Genomic DNA, 19,922 nt, shown 5'->3' with positions numbered 1-19,922 from the left:
TAAAAATGACTCCTAGTACACTAATTTTGTGTAATATTGTGTATTTGGTTAGCTCGCTGACGGCACCTTAAATATCCCGCTTTGTCATGTATGTTTTCCCGTAGTGATACGTATGTTTTCCCATAGTGATACGTATGTTTTTGCATAGTGATTCGTATGTTTTCGCATAGTGATTTATAGGGTTTTCGCATAGTGATTCATATGTTTTCGCAGTGATTTGCATGTTTTTGCATAGTGATAAGTATGTTTTTGCATAGTGATTTGTATGTTTTTGCAAAGTGATTGGTATGTTTTGTATACTATTCTATTAGTGATTGGTATGTTTGCACACAGTGATTTGAGCATTTTTCAAAAGATCCGTACGTTTTTGCATAGTGCTTCATGCGCTTTTCATCAAATTTGTGCGAGTGTTTCTACTAGTGCTGCGAACCGGTACCGTGTACTGCGTCTTCCAATAAAAACATCCAACTCTTCAACTTTGTCCGATTTCGACAGGATAAAAAGCATTGTAAGCGGTAGAATCTGATCTGTACTTTGGCAGCAATTTCAGCAAGTTATATCTTATACCCAAAAAAATGGTGTGACATGCCTACAACAAGTTGACAGGAACACCTACCATTGGTCCGGCTCTTCTCTCCTTGCAGACGTAGAGCATGTTGCCTTTCAACACTGCCCAAGCCTCCTTCCACTTTGCACCGCTAACACGCTGAAAGGACCATACAAGACAGTGTTAGAGGAACATGGGTCAAAAACTCGAGTTAGGGGTAAGGTTTTCGGAGTTCAAATCTGACCAGGGATGGGGTCATGACACGGTAATCTGCCGGAAGTGCGTGGTCGTCACCCTGATTTCTGCCCCAGATTGCTTGGTGATCGTTTTAGCTGTGCATAGGTTTTTTGTATCTCCTGAAAAGCCTGTGAGTTGTAGTATTTTTGGGCACGGTGAAGCCATTTTTGTATTAGTCCGCGCCAACGGTGATGCGTTTTTACCGCCTGATGACCCAAATAGCAGCGTTTTTAATGCATTTTCACTGAATTTGCGTCATCAGAGATTGCGAAAAAATTAACACATGACTCTTTTTTTTTTTTTCATTTTTCAGACACCATTTACTAAGCTCTCTCAGCATGTATACCGTGACCCCAGGAAAACTCGTTTTCTTCAAGCAGGTTCATCAAAAAAGTGTAACAAAAATTATAATTTTCGGGTCCAAAATTTACATTTTACTTTGGTTTCTACCCAAAATAGACGATACCAACAAATACATCGGAAAGCAGCCAGAAACCGCTTTTTGCCGATATGATTACATTTTCCGTCCTACTTTTCTTGGCGGAATTGTAGCCCCTTGGGCTAGGAGTGTCGGCCTACATACGAAATCATAAAAAAACTCCGGTCCAAGACCGTAAGCTGCACTTTTCAAAGTTGTTGAGTTAAAGTCTCAATCGTTTCCTTCATGACACTAAATTTCTGACTTTGGCAACATCTAAATATAACCGTGCTGACACTTACTTACAACTCCTGAGCACACTTAACTATGTACCAACCAGTTCTTACCAGAACAGTTACCGGTACATGTTTGGCAACACAAAATTTTCTCAACTTCTGATGCATTTTGAAATGATGGTATGAGATACATGTAATATCAAATAAATTGTACAAAATGTACAAACAAATGTATAAACTAGCACAGGGTCAACTATCGCTGATAGAATACAAGGTGAACATTCACAGCAAGGGACCTATTTCTGTAAGATCATCAACTATGACAACTGTGAATTTTTCAAATATCCCAGTGAAAACTTCCTGAATCCTCTACCTTTCCTTTCTCATTAACAGATTGCCTGTAGTTGAGCCAGCCCTCTTTGATGACATCAGTTGAAATGACAGACATGGTTGCTGACTCTGAGGATCTCCTTACTGCCAGGCTCTCCTCGGTCGCTTCCTGGATCTTAGGGGTCTGTCGAAGTCAACATTCGATTAGATGCAATGTGACAAACTTGGACAATTGTTCTTCACCTTGTAGTACCTAGTGGCACATAGATCGGCCAGTTTCCTTGCTGTTTCTGTAGCAGGGTATATTTTTACAGGGAGGAGTTGCTGGCCCTTCCCTTTTAACATGCTCCAGGCACCCCCTCGAACACCGGACTCCCATCCACACCTACTAAATATTTACCAAACATTTCCTGGGCTAAACATATGCTACAGGATACACTCCATATACATTAAGCACTAAATTAGAATAATAAAAAAATTTGAGGAAATATCAACGAAAAATAGAGAAAGAAAAGAATAGAAGATAGAAAGACAAATGTTTTCCCCTTACATGAAAAAGTAAAGGTAATGAAAACTTACATTTTCTCCAAAGAAACTTTTAAGTTTCCGTATGCTGGGCATCCGTTGTGGAGTGTGATATCTGTAATAAGAAAGTCAAAACTGTCAGTCAGGATTTTAGTTGAACTTGAGCTGTAAGTACAGCCAGTTCTTGGACAACCACATTACATCAGACATGTATGTGAATTACAGCATAAGTTACAGGTATCGCTGGTATCAATCTGTATCTGTACCTGTAAGGCCAGTATAACCGCCCTTTGGCGTAACACACCAGCTTTGCAGGCACTTGGCACGGCAGCAGCTGATTATATTACACTAAACGACCTGTCTCACCTAACTTTTGCACATCTAGCCGCAGGATTCTTTCAAGCTGTCTAGTGAGGACACCCCTAAAGTAGTTGGTGGTAACGAACTCCACTCTATGAAATTGTGAACACACCAATCATCAATCCTAGGTTTATAACTCTGGTACTTGAAGGCTTGACCATGTCTTGTTCTTTTTTTGAGCTTGTATTCGATACTTAGTTGGTACGTTCACCAGTTTATTTTTCAATATTAGTAATGTCGTACATCATGCATGGTCTGCACATTTTCCGTCTGTCTTCAATGATACTTGACGGTATTTGTATGTGTTATTTCTGAATACAACTTGATGTTGATGTTGGGTTCAGGGGTTTAAGATGTTTAATGTCATAAACAAATGAAAGGAACTGCGAAAATGTCAAAAGTGGATGGCAGAGAGTTCTTACTGTTCTTTGTCGCTGAATACGTCATCTTCCGAAGTCAGCTGGTCTGCTTCAGGTGATGTGGCCATCAGGTAGGAGGAGCGGCGTGTGCTGCGCACCCCTTCTGCACCTGCAGCAGCAAACAACAGGTCACATCATTAACATAAACATGTTCCACCTGTACACTACCTCCTGTAGATATGTTCCACCTGCATACCACTTCCTGTAGATATGTTCCACCTGTACACTACCTCCTGTAAATATGTTCCACCTGCATAACACCTCCTGTAGATATGTTTCATCTGTACACTACCTCCTGTAGGTATGTTCCACCTGTAACTTCCACCTGTACACTACCTCCCTGCAGGTATGCTCCACCTGTAACTTCCATCTGTACACTACAGGAGGTAGAGTACAGGTGGAACATGTCTACAGGAGGTAGAGTACAGGTGCAACATATCTACAGGAGGTAGAGTACAGGTGGAACATGTCTACAGGAGGTAGTGTAGACATGTTCCACCTGTACACTACCTCTTGTAGATATGTTGCACCCTAGTAGGTGCATTATTGAATTTTCCAAAACCCCTATCTTACCAAATACCATGAGGATCCATCCACAGCTTCTCAAGTTATGCTGTCCACATACACACACTAAGTGTCAAATATCAAAATATCACCTAGAGCTAGGGTACATGTAATTAGAAGTCAACAAATTAACAAATCCCACCGTATGTAATGATGGCAAGATGTGAAAATATTTTAATCTCCATCATTTACCCACATTCAACAGTATAATAAGAGTTTTAGCTCATACCAGTTGTTAACATTACAATAACATATTTGGCATTCAAACTCAAAGAAATTTTGTCAACCAAAAAGGGACCAAGTATATAATATAACTCACCTTACCCTACTTCGGACTACTAGAAGATCATACTAAGAGAAAACAGTACAAGGCAGTAACCCTGTCCACATCTACATCTATATTCTGTATAGCTGTATCTACAGAAGAAATGCACCAGCTTTTGAATTTCATCACAGAGACCAGGAAGGAAGCTCCAGTGAATAGAAACAGGAAGTAAGGGACTGCCCCAGACATCCTGTCAGGCCAGGCCTGCGTCTTCAGGGTTGGACAGGATAAAAATTCAGTTGCCCTATAAGGCAAGTACAGTTTCTGACTTAGACCCCGTTCACACTCGGATCGAACATTTATCACAATAGAATTAATCCGATCGCGACTAATTTTTGCGTTCACACTGCTCTTCGCCAAGTGGATTAAATTATGCCGTGATTTGAGTCCAATTGAAGCACGCTGCGTTTCACGGAAGTACATGTATACTATTATATGTGACGCTCGTCAAATGTCATAGGTTGAGGTTAAAGATTCGCCATTGCTTAGCTACAAAATGGCGGGAGACCACCAATTTTAGATGATTTTGTATCTCTGTAGCCGTGGAAGGGAACGCAATCGGCAAGCTATGATCACGAGAAGGTGTGAATGACAAAGGCTTTTGTATATTGGGCTAGCTGTAGTACAGGTAATGAATGCGGCAAGAGTTGTAGACAGGAACAACATTCTGAACCAGCCGAAATCCCTGGATCCAACTGTGTTTTGCGTTCATACTCGTTATTAGATAGGATTGGATTGGATTAATCCTCCACAAACTACCTCCGGGAGGTGGATACAAACAATTCGATCCAGGGAACATCGATTGCAATTGGGAGCGTTTACACCGCAAAAATCTATCGTAATCTGACCAATTCTATCGCAATAATATCGCGTTTAATACGATTAAACTTTTTGAGTGTGAATGGGGTCTTACTGTATATAAAAATCTACTGGCCTGTTTTTGTGTGCATGTCATGCACTTATTGGAGAGGTCAAGAAGTGGCTTCCAAGCGGTCTTTCTTAAGAAAATTACGTAGCTTGTATTATTTAGCACAAGCCAATCAGCACCCAGGTTACAAATGTCAAATCGGCATGTACAGAAAACCTGTTTGCTTTGCACAAGGGCGATAGTTTCTTCATACATTCCTTCCATATTCTGTGATGCCGTGGCTGCCCTCGACCCACATATCCAAAAAGTCTTAAATTTGGTACCTGATAAAAAAATTTGTCGTCTTTGTTATGAATATTGATAAGCTTGCCTTATTTGGTGCCTGAAGACACTTTTTAGGCAATTGTCTTATTGGCTGACAGCTGGTTAGTGGCCACGCCCCCAAGTCAGCTAAGACCCCGTTCATAGTAAGCCTATCATAGCCGGTTGAATCAATTTAAAGATTTCCCCGGCTGATTTAGCTGGCTATCTTTGCCCAATATGAACGCAAATCAACCGGCTAAATAAGGGTTTTAGCAGGCTAAATTGAAACCACCTCAGGAGGTGGTTTCAATATAAACTGCTGAAACCATTATCTTTAATCTTTAATCTTTAATTAAATTAATTCAACCGGCTATGATTGGCTTAATACTATGTATGAACGGTGTCTAAGTCAATAATGTACATGTATATCAAAGGCTGCGGGATGACTCTGCATGGGAGAATGTATAACTTGTCACCGCTGCATGTATGTGAGAAAAAGGCTGGCAGTGCTGAGGGATGGAACAGTGTTAGTGATAGTGAGATTACAGCATAGACTCTACATTATTCCACTAATCTGCAAAGCAAGGCTCTGATAGCAGAGAATGAAGATGTCTAGATGCATGTATGAAGAAAAGCCTACATATACGGGACATACCTGTGTTAACATTTTTCTCCCTCAAAACCACCACAGTGTGGTCAGTACCGGTATTGCAGGCGGGTGCGGAGTGGTCAGCATGGTCAGCAGCAGACATGGCAGATGAGCTTATATTGGCCTGAGCATGAGTCCCTGAGCTTAGCTTGGAAGCCGTTTCCATGGGGATTGCTGTTTCATGCAAATAGAAGTTAATCATGGTTTAAAGTGCAAGCAGGGGTGCATAATGATTAGCCAGCCATAGTCAATCATGACTTACAATAGGCACTGATAGCAGGAAGTCCTCACCATATAAAAGTGTCTAAACATTAGAAACTCCACCAAAGACTGAACTGCTACAGGTACATCACTACATGACTGTATATATCTTCTGTATCAGTCTTTAGACTTAAAGTACATTATTTTCTAAGGTTCTTACCTGTCGAGCTGGACGTCACTGTTGTCACCCCACCCGAGCTGCTCTTCCTGACGTTCACAGTCAGAGTCTTTTTCAGGTTGGCGCCACCGCCTGTCGCCCTAGCGCTGCCGGCCTCCACCGCATGGATGTACGACTCCTTACGCACTAACGAAGTCTTTTTCCCGGAAAAATCTTCCTTGGAACTCGTCTTTTCAGTAGCTGGGCTAGGAATCGATGCAATCTCGCCATCCGATGTCACACGCACCCTGGTCGCGTAATGGATCCCCGTCATGTCCGACGTCTCCGGTACAAACATCTTGGCACTGGATGACTGGTCAGAATCTTTTCTGACTTGAAGAGGATATCTTTTAGCTTCCCACTCTGTGCTGTGCCTCTGTGTGGTGGGTGTGGTCTTCTGAACCCTTGTCTCAAACTGTGCAGTCCTGGCCGCTACTGTAGTGGAACTGACAGGTATTCTCTTGGCAGCACTTCTACTTTCCACGTCCACCGTGGTGCCTTTCCTGCTGGTTTCCGGGGTGTACCCTGCTTGGACATCCAACGACTGTGACTTGGGGATCTTGATGTGGATGGTTTTGCCCCCCGTTTCCCCTCTTTCGGTCGTCACTCTAATCCCAGCGGTCGGATCTGACCGTACACTGGACACACTTTCTTTGCTGCCGTACACGAGCCTTCCTTCATCTATTCTGCGAAGGGGATGGCCGACCGGCTGCTTGTCGCCATGGGGACTACTTCCTCTCCTGAACTCTCCCAAGTGTCTGAGATGTGGAGAATCTCTGCTACTGCTCAAGTCCGCTACTGGCTCAGAGGAGGACCGAGCATGGTCGGCCTTCAGATGCATAGAACTCCTATGTGCCCAGCGCAGCTCATTCACGAAGGACTCTTCCCTCGGGGTACTTCCACAAGCCTCCTGTTTCTTCGTATCAGTTTGCGTACTCATACTGACCGATTTGGAAGATGCCGTGTCCGTAGTTTCATTTCCAGCCGTATGCCCGACTGTTGTATCTATGACTGTGGTACCATCCTGTATCCTAAACCGTACTTTCTGTGACAACGGTCCTCTCCTTTGCTGTGGACTATACCCTTGACCTTCCCCTCCTATTCTCTCAAATCTTTCCACCATTTTACCCAGAGCTGACTCGGAACTTCTTCGAGAAATCTCAACTTTAGAACCTTTGAATCTGGCGTCATTTCCGGCCACGTCCACTGAGTTGGAGCTTCCTCCACTCTCCCTACTTCTGACACTGGACAAGGAACCTGTGCTTTCGGCCAGCTCAGAACTTGCACTTTTACTCTGCTGCCGAAGAGATGCGTATGAAGCAGACTGCATTCTGGCCAAACTCTTGTTGGACTGGATGTCCAGACTGGGCGGACTGGGAATCTCGGCTGCGCTGCCTCGGTACGGATCACGGAAACCGCTGTACGCAGAGTTCTGGTAGGCCTGGTGCAGGAACGGGATATAGAAATAACAGTTAAAGAATGGTCTACTTTCTCATTTATCGTTACAATAACATTGTACTTTGCATAACTCATAACTCAACAATATACACTCTGACCAGACTTACATGATAATTTGTAATGGCTAAGACATTCTCATCATTGAATATGGGAATTACTGCATTTCTCAATGTTGCAATATTTGTTCAAAGATGGCCAAATTTCTTCCTTGAGTCAAAATCTACCCAGAAGCATACAATGAAAAAAAAACTAACTCATTTATAGTTTAACAAGTTTCATAGATCAGATGGTAAGATTTCAACTCCCAAAACCTAAAACTCCAAGTACTTCTGCCACCAACTCTGCAGTTCTCGCCAATCTCTGTAGGTGGCACTGCCACCCTTTCCCTGTCAATGGGCACTAGCTACACTCAGTATACTAAAACACCTTATTTGCCAGAAGTAATTAAGAGTGTCATTGCTGCCGTAAGGAGTTCAGAGTGAGAGAATGACTTGCACGACTCACCAGCTGTAAGACGTCTTCATCCTTTGGCACCACCAACAGCTGTAAGTTCTCCTTACTGTAAGACAAACATGCTTCACCATATTGGTCATCTCAATATGACAACTCAACTATGGGCACTCATTCGCATTCTACACTTTGCATGCCTTCAAGTTTGGTCAAAGGCCAATGTCAACTTGCTATGGAAATCTTACTTAATACTTTGGAGAGGGAGCTAATTACAGACTACTTAAAATGTACAAATTCCTTCCCAATCATGCTTATCTCTACATGACACATACAAGCCTTGACATGTGCATGCCTCCTGTAATTTCTTGACATCTGACCTTCACTTCAACTTTTGACCTTTATTGGTTTCGACCTTGGAATGGCTAAGACTTGGAGTTATGGACGACGATTTTGTTTTGACCTATCAGATTTTATTTGCTTCACTGAAAGTTGTTCACTTTTGTTTCTTCTCGACTGAATGTAACATGTCTTGTCATGTATATCTGTGCCCTCTTAGAAATCAACTTTAAGGTCTCATTTATGTATTACTCCGAGTGGGTACCCTAAAAGAGTCCGTTGCCCCAAAAAATGAACGGCTGCATGTACATGTGTCTATATCGGTGTAAAAATCCCTTTTAGCTAGGCCAGCTGATATCAAGCGTCAAACTGATGAAAGCTTGTTTGCAATGGAAGAAATTAACAGGTAAAGTTCGGCAGCCGCGCGCGAGGTCGGGCGTCCACAGCCGGACATTGGCGGTTATTCGGTCGATCACTTTCAGCTGGAAAGTGCCTATTTAGGGGGTCTAGCTAAGTGCCGTTTTTGATTGCCATAAAAAGGTATTGAATGCCAACTGGTAGTTGGCAATTTTTTCAAATGATCTAGGGTAGATGAGCTCAACAGAGAATGAATGACATCGGTGCATTTCCTATAGCTTCATCACGAACGCGCCCATGTAAAACACGTTTTATAACATGTAAGCCTATGGGGCGGAAAAACTCATGAATGAGACCTTAAATAAAAATGAAAAATATTCATAAAAAATCAACGATTAGCGCTGGCGCGTAAATTTCAAAACGATTGATAACCCGGCGTCACCCCGCATTTTCTGACCGAAAGTTGCCATGGCAACGGACTAGTCTACATTTTTGAGGGGCGTTTTTATTTTTTATTTTTATTGTATTATGCTTTGCTAGAAGTAGAAGCCATTTGAAAGAATATTAAAGTTTCAGATCGTAAATACACGAAATAGAGCATCCTTCTGTTCCTTCTGTTGCGTTTTGTATTGGAAAATTAGGTGTCAACAGGCACAACGACGCACGTACCTCACTAAACTGCAGCTAACGCGTACGCAAGCTAGCATATTGCAATACACTTCCAGACGTAAAGCTCCGTGTCAAGTAAAAGGCTATGGAAAACACTTTGGCTGACGGCGACACCACCCAGCCCCCCCCCCCCCCCCTTCCCCATGCCTTATTCGCGTATCTTGCTTTAATCGTGTATCTTAGGACGATTCCGACGGCCGTCTTTGTGTCTGTACCCAGATTCCATCCTCGTTCTTTCAGAGTCTACCCAGCCAGGCTGCGCACAAAGCAGCACTTTGAGTCGTTGTCTAGTCCTGTACGCCTCGATCGCATATCAGCCAAGCTCAAAAACACGCTTGCTGGCCAGCATGGGTGTAATTTGAAGCCCAGAATCACTAAAAGCCGCACTATCTGTTCTCTCCTGAACCGCGTCCGCTAGGGGGCGCTTCATGCTTTTCACAGGTGTCAAAGGCCAATGCGTCGACGTAAGACACCCGAACTTTCAAGGATGATGGAGAAGATAGTTTTCTTTCGTTTTAATCATGATTGACTTAATACATTATACTTAAGGTCTCATTTATGTATTACTCCGAGTGGGTACCCTAAAAGAGTCCGTTGCCCCAAAAAATGAACGGCTGCATGTACATGTGTCTATATCGGTGTAAAAATCCCTTTTAGCTAGGCCAGCTGATATCAAGCGTCAAACTGATGAAAGCTTGTTTGCAATGGAAGAAATTAACAGGTAAAGTTCGGCAGCCGCGCGCGAGGTCGGGCGTCCACAGCCGGACATTGGCGGTTATTCGGTCGATCACTTTCAGCTGGAAAGTGCCTATTTAGGGGGTCTAGCTAAGTGCCGTTTTTGATTGCCATAAAAAGGTATTGAATGCCAACTGGTAGTTGGCAATTTTTTCAAATGATCTAGGGTAGATGAGCTCAACAGAGAATGAATGACATCGGTGCATTTCCTATAGCTTCATCACGAACGCGCCCATGTAAAACACGTTTTATAACATGTAAGCCTATGGGGCGGAAAAACTCATGAATGAGACCTTAATAACTTGAAGGGGCGACCCAGCTGTATTGAGATTAAATACTAGTATATAACTAATGTACTACTGCACATGTTGGTCCTACCTTTGTTGTATCAATGCTATGACCTGCGAGTATGTTTTCCCTGTCACACTTTCTCCATTAACTGACACAATTCTGTCCCCTGTAGAAATAACAAGTAAAACAAAGTCATTCAGCAAGTAAGTTTTAAAGAAAGAACATCTTAAAGTGGTTGCGGTTTTCACCATGGGTGAATACAATGTACCTGACAAAAGTTAGGTTACAGAAATAATTTCAGGGGCGATAAGAAAAAACTCGTCTTGTTATGTGTTCTTTGATATCAACCATCTGTCTTCTTGGTGTGCTTGTCACCCCGCATTCATGCCCCTAAAAAATTGATGATGAAGGAAGTGTCTATATGTAAACTGTACATGTATACTATAAGGAATGCACAGGTAGGGTCTGAATGGGGTTAGCAAGTAACATATTGTTTTACAAAACAAAAAGGCGGCTGATCTAGCACATATTCATTGATTCATAACCTATTTGAAAATAACACCCCCGTTCTAGAGTTTAGTGCTACTTTAAGACCCCGTTCATACTAACGAGTCGCCCGAATCGCTGAAATCGCCAAAGCCGTATTGCTGTGGCCTACTATGAACGCTCCAATTCGCATGTGAAATGCCCGATGCGCATCGCAGCCAATCTACCTCCAGGAGGTGGATTACTACCGACTTGGCCACATTCCGGCTTAGTATGAACGCTCCGAGTCGGCTTGATGCGCATTGGGTGCATTACTTTGCATATTGACCCGGACATGGTTCAAGGGGTCATATGCGACATCAGCCTTGATTTCTGCTTATTTGCCGCCATAATACGATATTTGCCTACCTCCTAGCTTGTTTGAATATTTCGCGGAAATATGGCAGAATATGGGCGATACTCCAGGCGTCTAGGATGACGAAGAGACACGCGTGCTCATGGCCATCTTCGGGGATGTTGGGATACAGACGAAACTTAAGGGATCCCGCCGGAACAAGAGCGTGTATGAGGAAGTAGCGATTTTACAACTCGTGCTCGTTCGACTCCTGGTGTGAAGGAATGCGGCTTCGGTAATTCGGGCGACTTGCGCTGCTTAGTATGAACAGGGTCTAGGTTAAACCGGGAGAGGCCTGACCTGTGTTGAGCCCTGCCTGCTGTGCTGGGCCTCCCTCCTTCACATGCTTCACAAAGATGGTGTCCATCGGCTCCAGATTGCTGATCTTACCACTCTTCTTCTTCCTGATGCCTCCTGAGGAACGAGCAAGGTTAACCCAAGTCAGTTACATATTTTTACACCTGGGTGAAGCGAGGAAAGCCTTTCCCAAGGGCACAACATCGGTGACATGTCAGGGGATTCAAACCCAGGACCTCTTGGTTCTGGTCCAAATACTCAATATTACGAAAGCGTGAAGCAGCCACAACAAGGAAGGATCCTGGTCTAATCTCACAACATTCCATCGCAAACTTCTGTCTTTATTGAGACTTTATCAACAGTCTTGTTGCCCGTAAGGAATATATTGTGTGGGTTAAAATGTTTAATATGAATTGCTTAGCGAAGTGTATGGTGTAGAAACAGAGCATTTATGGTCACTACAGCAACAGTAAGTATAAGCCTTGTTCTCACCTTCAGTATCTGCATGTGGGGCACCACCGACTGCTTCAAACTATACAACAGAACAATGGAAAGTTTAAGACTTCAAATTGGCAGGTTGATTGAAATCTAAAATTTCAACATTGGAAAACAAGTCTAGACGTCAGTTGGAGAAATGGTCTTCAGAAAAGGAGGAACAATCTTCAGAAAAGTCAAATTTTGAGAAATGAATGATCATTCCAAATTTCTTCAGAAACGGTCTTTAGAAAAGTTTTTATCAGTTCTGAGCCAAAGCTACTTCTAAGTAGTGTAATTAAGATGAAGAAATGTTCCTGGTGGTTTTACATGTATTTTTTGTTCTCTTCAAACAACCGCGTAAAGCTGTTCCATTGTGTGACATAGTGCTATGCGAACTCAAAACCAGCACCGCAAACACTCCATTTTCTTACTTAAATCCCTGCGAACATTTCTGCAATTACAGTAACTGTTTGTGATCACAACTGCCTGGTTCTGGTGCATACCTGTAGATGTTCCTGTACTGCGGAGTCGGGAGGATACACGATGAAATGACGTAAGGTGAAGCCGAAGCCATCCCCACATCTCTTCAAGTTCACAGTCCTGGGGCCTGGCCAGGAGGCAGGGTCGTCCAGGGATATCGTCTTGGTGCCGGACTGCAACCAACAGAAAAGTGAAAGTGATTATTTGAAAATTAAGAAGTGTAATATTCAAAAGACTTACTTCTTCTGTGGCAGAATGGCAGTATAGAATTTCGATAAACAGTTTGAGTCGACATAACAGGTTAGCAGTTGAGAGTGTTGTTCAATTCATGGGCTGAAGTTTTGATTCCTGAGATAATGACACATTCATGTCTAATGACCTTATCTACACATGTGTATCATTTGGTACATAGCTACAATGAAAAACAATTCTTTTATTACAATGCTAAATCATATACTTCAAGACAGTTCTAAGGAAGCGGGCATGCCTAGTTTTGTTCTATAAGGCCTTGTTGATTCAATTATATGGATGACATCTGCTCGCGCATCAATTTTTTTCTGTTTCAAAAAAAAAAGGTTTTTGACCATACTGTAAATCGTACAAAGCAGACGCAAAATGAGCAAATATATGCTGTAAATTGCAAAAAATATCGGAAAACAGATACTCAGGGATCTCCCCAGAAATATATAGCAGGATGGGGGGAGGGTGCCGGGCACAGGATACGTGTCGCGAGGGGGTTGATCTGGAGGGGGCGCACAACTCTCAAAAGGAGAGCAGATGTTGCCTTTTGCCTTTTTCAGACATAATGGCAGTTATTTTCTGCAACTTCAGCTTTACACCTGAAATTTCTAGTTTTGAGCAAAATTACAGGCTTTGCTGGGTAAAAATTGGAAAAAATGCCCTAACTTTGAAAATCAACAGGATGGAGCTGGGATTAGAACAGGATGGAGGAGCGCCACTGTACCATTCTTTAGGGAGATCCCTGATACTTATGTTGTAAAATGTCTACATACATGTAGGTTCCTAGTAGTCAATTCCAAGGTCAAAGAAGAAGATGTATAAGACAAAAATGAAGAATCTAAATTGTTTGGTATACCATACTCAGAGCTTAGTGAGTCATAGTCATTTGCTCAACCTTCGTGATTACTTTGAATTCATAATGAGGGCAACTTTTTTTGCCATACTATTTCTTTATTCACACGCTCACATCAGTAATTTGAAGTTCCCAGAGGATGTCATCCATATAATCCAATAAACATGGCCTAAGGCTCGCTTTACACTTGGCGCGCTTTAAATAATCCGAACCTGTTCGAAACCGTTTCAGTTGTCTTTAGACCTACTGGGCGGAAGCCAGTATGCCACCCGTGGCGCAAAATATTGTGCGTGACCCACAGTGACCTTTCTTGACCTTTGACGTCTCGCGCACAGTTTCAAAATGGCGGTTATGTTTCTAATGTTTGCCACTCGCGTTTTCCTGCATAGGAGACGCCGCGTACTTGCTCAACAAAGGAGGAGGATTAGGCGTATGTACAGGGACGGTCAATACCGAGACCTTAACCGGGCGTTCATCCTCGCGGCTCTAGCGGTATTGCTAGCGGGGCACTTTGATCGGGTGATAGGCGAACACCAGAGAAGCAGCCACTGGTGGGAGGCCATTGCACTTGGAACATTTGACGACTCTCAATGGTACAAACGATTCTGAATGAGGAAAGGCACGTTACTATTGGTAGATAATCACCTCACCCATGACCTCGAAAGCGCTACCGGAGACGGTTTCCTCTTTACACACAGAGAGGAACCGTCACGGCCCCCCGCTGAAGCGGCCCAGACCGGGGTTGGGATGTGGTCTGGGTCGGTTCGTGGAAAAACTGGATTATCCTCTTTAGACCGGTAACGGTAAGCGGCAGAGATCGCTTAAAGTGAACTAGTTCGGTTAAACCGTGCTCAGTGTAAAGCGCGCCTAAGGCTATCAACAGCCTGGTAGCAATACCTATGAATACGTCATCATGGCTAGGAACATCAACACAACAAGAGAGGTCAATCTTAGATTTCTCTACTTTCTCATGCAGAACAGACATAGACCCCGTTCACACTCATTTTTTTCAATCACGATTGAAGTATAATCGCGATTGTTCGATCCGATCGCGATTGAACGCAAAGAAACTTTTGCGTTCACACTGCTTTTCGCCAAGTGGATTAAAGTACGCCGTGATCCGACCGCGATTGAAGCACGAGGTCAAAGGTTCGGCGTCGCTTGCTACAAAATGGCGGGAGTCCCCCAACTCTTGATGATTTTGTATCTCTGGAGAATGTTCTGTAGGCGTGGAAGGGAACGCAATCGGCGGGCTATGATCGCGAGAAGGCGTGAACGACGAAGGCTTTTGTATATTGGCCTCGCTGTAGTACGGGTAATGAACGCGACAAGTGCTGTAGACAGGACAATCTGGGAGCTTGAATGAAGCGACGATTGGTGGGAAAACATTGTACTTGGTACATTACTTATGTGATAAGTTGCGACCCTAGCCTTGAACCGGCCGAAATCCCCGCGGATCGCGATGGAATGAATCGTAGTTGCGTTCACACTCAAAATTTGATAGGATTGGATTGGATCCGATCGCGATTAATCCAATCAAACTACCTCCGGAGGTAGTTACAATCCAATCGCGATTGGATCGTTTTGGATCGTTCCAATCGCGATTGGGAGCGTTCACACTGAAAAAATCAATCGCGATCGGATCGATTCAATCGCGATTATACTTCAATCGCGATTGAAAAAAATGAGTGTGAACGGGGTCATATACAGAGCCAGCTTTTTCCCACTCTCAGTAATTGATTGGAATAATCTACCTATCCATGTACATGTCATAAACAAACCCATTGATAAGTTACTGGCCAGACCTTATCACTCTTGTGCACCCATACTATAGTCAACTTGTTTTAATGTCCCTAGAAAGTAGAAAAGTAAAAAAGAAACAGTCGCCATGTTGAATTTTGACCAACAGCTGCAAACGCCCTCTATGGACATTCATGAAACTGCAGTTTTACAATGCCGACAATAATGCCAGCACCCTGTCTCATTTGCTGTTTTATTTCTAAGGGGACATTACGTAATTCAACTTCAACTTGAAAAAGATAGAAGAAATAATTAAATTTTAAGTTAATCTAGTGAGCTGAAAAAGTTTCTTTCTTCTACTACCTTTTTTCTGCAAAACTTGTATTCAAATTCAATATTGTTTGAGAGTTTTTGCGTTTATTACTGATAGAAATTTTTCAAATTGCATGCAGACTTTTTGCCGACATGGGATTCTGTATGTATCCGAAGAAAAGGATTTCGAGCACTGAATTACAATAACAATAACAATTTGCCGATAGCTTCTTGAGCTAGAGGCTTTTCAAACCACAAACACTGTTGTCAATGCTACCAAAAACATAACCTACTTGGCAAAAATGAGGCTAGATTGGACTACAAATTACAGTACAATTACACAAAATACATTTCTAAGTATGATGCTAGACTACAGGAGATGGTTTATAATTATAGCGATAAGACAATAGTTGCTCAGATAGCCTATAGCACAAAAAACTACTTATTGGCGCATGCCTCCTCCAAAATTCTCCTGCTTTTAAAATCTAAATCTTTATTTTCCCTTGAATGCACCATTTTTCTGGTAACCCAAACATAAAGCTACACTGCTACAGTGTCCTTGAAATGGTCAAAGCTCTTTGACAATGTTCTGAAAAAATGTGATATAAAAATTTTCACCAGACTGACATGGAAACAATCACATTTTATGCTATACTAAGAACAGACAATACTGGCAGCTTCTGTTAGAAGGAAAATAGGTCAGACTGATGATTGTGAACATTGCTGGTCTGCCATGGATCAGAACCCTGACAAAAATACATTCCTATCACAGTCCAACAACAACTTACCAACATAGTTCTCCTGGAGTCCTTCTCTACCACTTCTCTACAACATCACTCCAAACTTTCAACCCTGACATGTTAATCTTGCTGTAGTTTTTTATGGCTAAGCACTGGAAACAATGACTTTCTACATGCACTTTTCTGCCCCTCCCCACTGATGGTAGCCAAGCCAAGTGTCAGATGACACCAGATGGAACAAACCATTCAATGTATCCAGAAAAAACACTCTGTAAAAGATGTTCTTCAAATTTATTTCTTTATGCCCAGGGTGCTACACTTTCGTTCAATTGTAGAACTCATGACCTAGATTGAACTTATAATTGTTTGTATTATGTCCAAGCACCATAATGTGTGTGGTATCCCTGTTGGACAGTTTGGTTGGGGCCGGGAAGTTATTTGGAGAATACTGGTGGAAGGGGTAGGTCTCCACCCCGTGCTATTTTGGTCGGCTCAGATCCCAAAAGAACATTTTAGCCAAACTTGATCTCCCGAGCTGGCCTTCCCTTTTGGAGACAGAGATGAATCCTGTCCATCTGGAACTACAAATGCTACCTTAACTGAGCCATTCTTGTATCTTCTATTGAGATAACAATACAAGTCTATTGTCATCCTGTTCGAGTAACGCTCTAGGTAGGAGATAGATAGTACGCTGATCGATACGGATCCTAGTATCTGTATGTACAGTAATTATATCAGTATCATAAACTTGGAATGTTTGACATCGCCAGCTCTGATATGTTCACTTCTTTACGAAGACAAATACAACTATGACACACAGTACTTTTGACATCAGGGATTTCTCTGGAACACAACATTCATTGGTAAGGCCACGCTAATTTAATTTGTTGCTACTCGGAATAGCCTGTCCTGTTTTTCCCATTTTGAATTGAAAAAAAGAAAAATTGGTCGCTATTCCAATCCACAAATTTTTACTCCCAATTTTAATATCTGTTCAGTTGTAAAACTCATTAAGGCTTGCGCATGCCTAAAAAGTGTGGTCACATTGATCATAAGTTGTAATTTTTCATTAAAACTATTTCTCAATATCAATCTGTATATTACATGTCAAAAGGTAATAGTTACTAAAATTATAGTACTAGATCAAAGAAAGGGGTAAAAAGCCATACAAAGCTGAAACTTGAATAATGCTCGTATTCTTTATGTAAATCCTTATCTTCACCCCAGAATCTTTGCAAAAAAATTGATTTTTTTTCCCGCCCTGTCGTTCTTTTCTGAAAAAAATCCGAGAATCAACAAATAAAATTGGTGTGGCCTAATGTTGGCAAAAAATCATGCTGGCCCACTCTGGGGAGGACAGTAGGGATTTGCAGAATGTCACATTGATAAGAGACAAGGCAAAATAAGACATTCGTGTCACACAAGGACAATACTAAATGATTATGTTGACCAACTCAAACATAAACATCAGTACTACATAGTTAATACGGGATACATGTACCATATTTTCAGTAAAATGTGCACTTCTAAAAACTTTACAATGAAAGCAGATGCAACCAGACTAAGACTATACTGATTTGATTATATATTGCTGACATTCTAGATTGGTACTGCAAATTTATGTGAGCATGGGAAAAAATAAAAGTTGGGCCAAAAATAAAAGTTGCCTTCATTATGAAATCTAAGTAGTCAGGAAAGTTTTACAAATGACTGAAGTTACATAATATGGTATACGAAACAATAGATTCTTTATTTTGTTCTTTCACATTTTTTTGGCGGAAGACTTTTTCAAAACCTTGCTCAGGGCTAGGAATACATTTTGTGCATGGAGTAAGTTTACAACAAAATCAGTATGCTTTATGATAGCAAAAGAAGCACCGTATCACTATCAGTATCCATTTTCCGATGTTTTTTTTGGTGCAATCTACAGCATATATTTGCTCGCTTTGAAGCTAGCTTCTTTGTATGATGTGGTCACAATTTTTTTCGAAATGGACGAAACATGATGTGCAGATGTCATCCATATAATCAAGTCAGTTTGGACTTATGGGAAAACTAATTAGCAGGGAATTGCAACTGTAGTGTAGGGGCGTCGTGTGTGTTTTGATTATACAGTATGTGGAAATAATGTCACACTTTGATACAGGAATAAATTTTGTTTGTCAATATGATCCTTAATATGGCATAATGTTCTGGTAGTAACAGTAAGCAATAAAAGCTCAACTCATTGGCACCGTTTGACAAGTCCAACCTTGACATGTTTCATTGTTGTGTGTCATATTGATTCTATCCTCTTACTAAGTATTCTCCTGACCATAGCTACCCTATATCAGCTATAATAGCCACTATATGCTTCAGTCATTCGCATTTTCCTGTTACAGATACAGGAGACTTTTTTTCCAAAGCAGCTGTTTTTGATACATTACAGTAATCATAGAGCATATGAAACAAGATAATCAGAGAAGGCAGACTTCACATTGTGCCAATCTCTCTTTCTTTCTCTCGACTCTAGCCTAGGTCTCCCTCACACACACACACAGACACACAGACTCTCCCTCTGGGTCTCTCTCTCACAAACACACACACACACACTCTCTCTCTCACACACAAACACTGGGTCTCTCATAGATACCTACACACACACACACACACACACACACACACACACACACACACACACACACACACACACACACACACACACACACACACACACACACACACTCTCTGTGTCTCTGGGTCTAGTCTCTCTCTCTCTCACAAACACACACACTCACTCTCTCTCTCTCTCTCACACACACAAACACTGGGTCTCTCATAGATACGTACACAGTCACACACACACACACACACACACACACACTTTCTCTCTCTCACACACACAAACACTGGGTCTCTCATAGATAGATACGTACACACACACACACACACACACACTCCATGGGTCTCTGTGTCTCTCTTTCTCTCTCTCTCTCTCTCTCTCTCTCTCTCTCACTCATGCACACAAACTCTCTCTCTATGATCATACTGTCTATCTCTCTCTTGTCCTGTTTAACACACGCAGACAAGCCTAAAACAGTACTTCATTCTTTCCCCACCACCTAAGGCTTGTCCATGAGTAGTCAGACTATCATCTCACCTCTGTCCGGCCTGTGTGCTGCCGTGTTCCTGCCATAGTGGGGCCGGTGACTTCAGCTCAGTTCTGAAGGGGACATGTTTACATCATGGGACAGTTGAAGAGTTCCAGACAATCCACTGTGGGAGGGCGGCATGCACAGATTCTCCAGTCTGGATCAAACACGTTAGGCTCCAGCTCCAAATATAGCAGAAGAAATCAGAATAAAACGTGGTGAAACAGCAGACTTCAAACACTTTAAACTGCCAGGTTTCTGAAAGATCCAAATCGTA

General features: G+C 42.2%; 1 protein-coding gene across 5 annotated transcripts in view; it reads right to left on the bottom strand.

Moving 5' to 3' along the window:
* Nucleotides 1-19,770, bottom strand: part of LOC136447983 (rho GTPase-activating protein 21-like) — a 40,371-nt gene extending 20,601 nt beyond the window's left edge. For 3 of the 5 annotated variants that reach the window (XM_066447141.1, XM_066447144.1, XM_066447146.1), the window contains exons 1-12: nt 19,654-19,770; nt 12,653-12,802; nt 12,165-12,204; nt 11,676-11,789; nt 10,583-10,661; nt 8,162-8,216; nt 6,203-7,640; nt 5,788-5,955; nt 3,076-3,181; nt 2,348-2,408; nt 1,812-1,952; nt 617-706 (exon numbers count right to left, since the gene is read on the bottom strand). In XM_066447141.1, coding sequence (XP_066303238.1) covers nt 617-706; nt 1,812-1,952; nt 2,348-2,408; nt 3,076-3,181; nt 5,788-5,955; nt 6,203-7,640; nt 8,162-8,216; nt 10,583-10,661; nt 11,676-11,789; nt 12,165-12,204; nt 12,653-12,802; nt 19,654-19,689 — 2,478 coding nt within the window. In that variant the 5' untranslated portion in view covers nt 19,690-19,770. Of the gene's footprint in view, nt 1-616; nt 707-1,811; nt 1,953-2,347; nt 2,409-3,075; nt 3,182-5,787; nt 5,956-6,202; nt 7,641-8,161; nt 8,217-10,582; nt 10,662-11,675; nt 11,790-12,164; nt 12,205-12,652; nt 12,803-16,562; nt 16,739-19,653 lie in introns of those variants that run through there. The other 2 variants (XM_066447142.1, XM_066447145.1) reach the window with 2 other exon arrangements.
* Nucleotides 19,771-19,922: the final 152 nt, after the last annotated feature.

This window comes from Branchiostoma lanceolatum, chromosome 13 (assembly GCF_035083965.1).
Source record: "Branchiostoma lanceolatum isolate klBraLanc5 chromosome 13, klBraLanc5.hap2, whole genome shotgun sequence".
Taxonomy (NCBI): Eukaryota; Metazoa; Chordata; class Leptocardii; order Amphioxiformes; family Branchiostomatidae; genus Branchiostoma; species Branchiostoma lanceolatum.
Note: the sequence above shows the minus strand (reverse complement) of the source record. Positions and strands in the feature narration are given on the sequence as shown.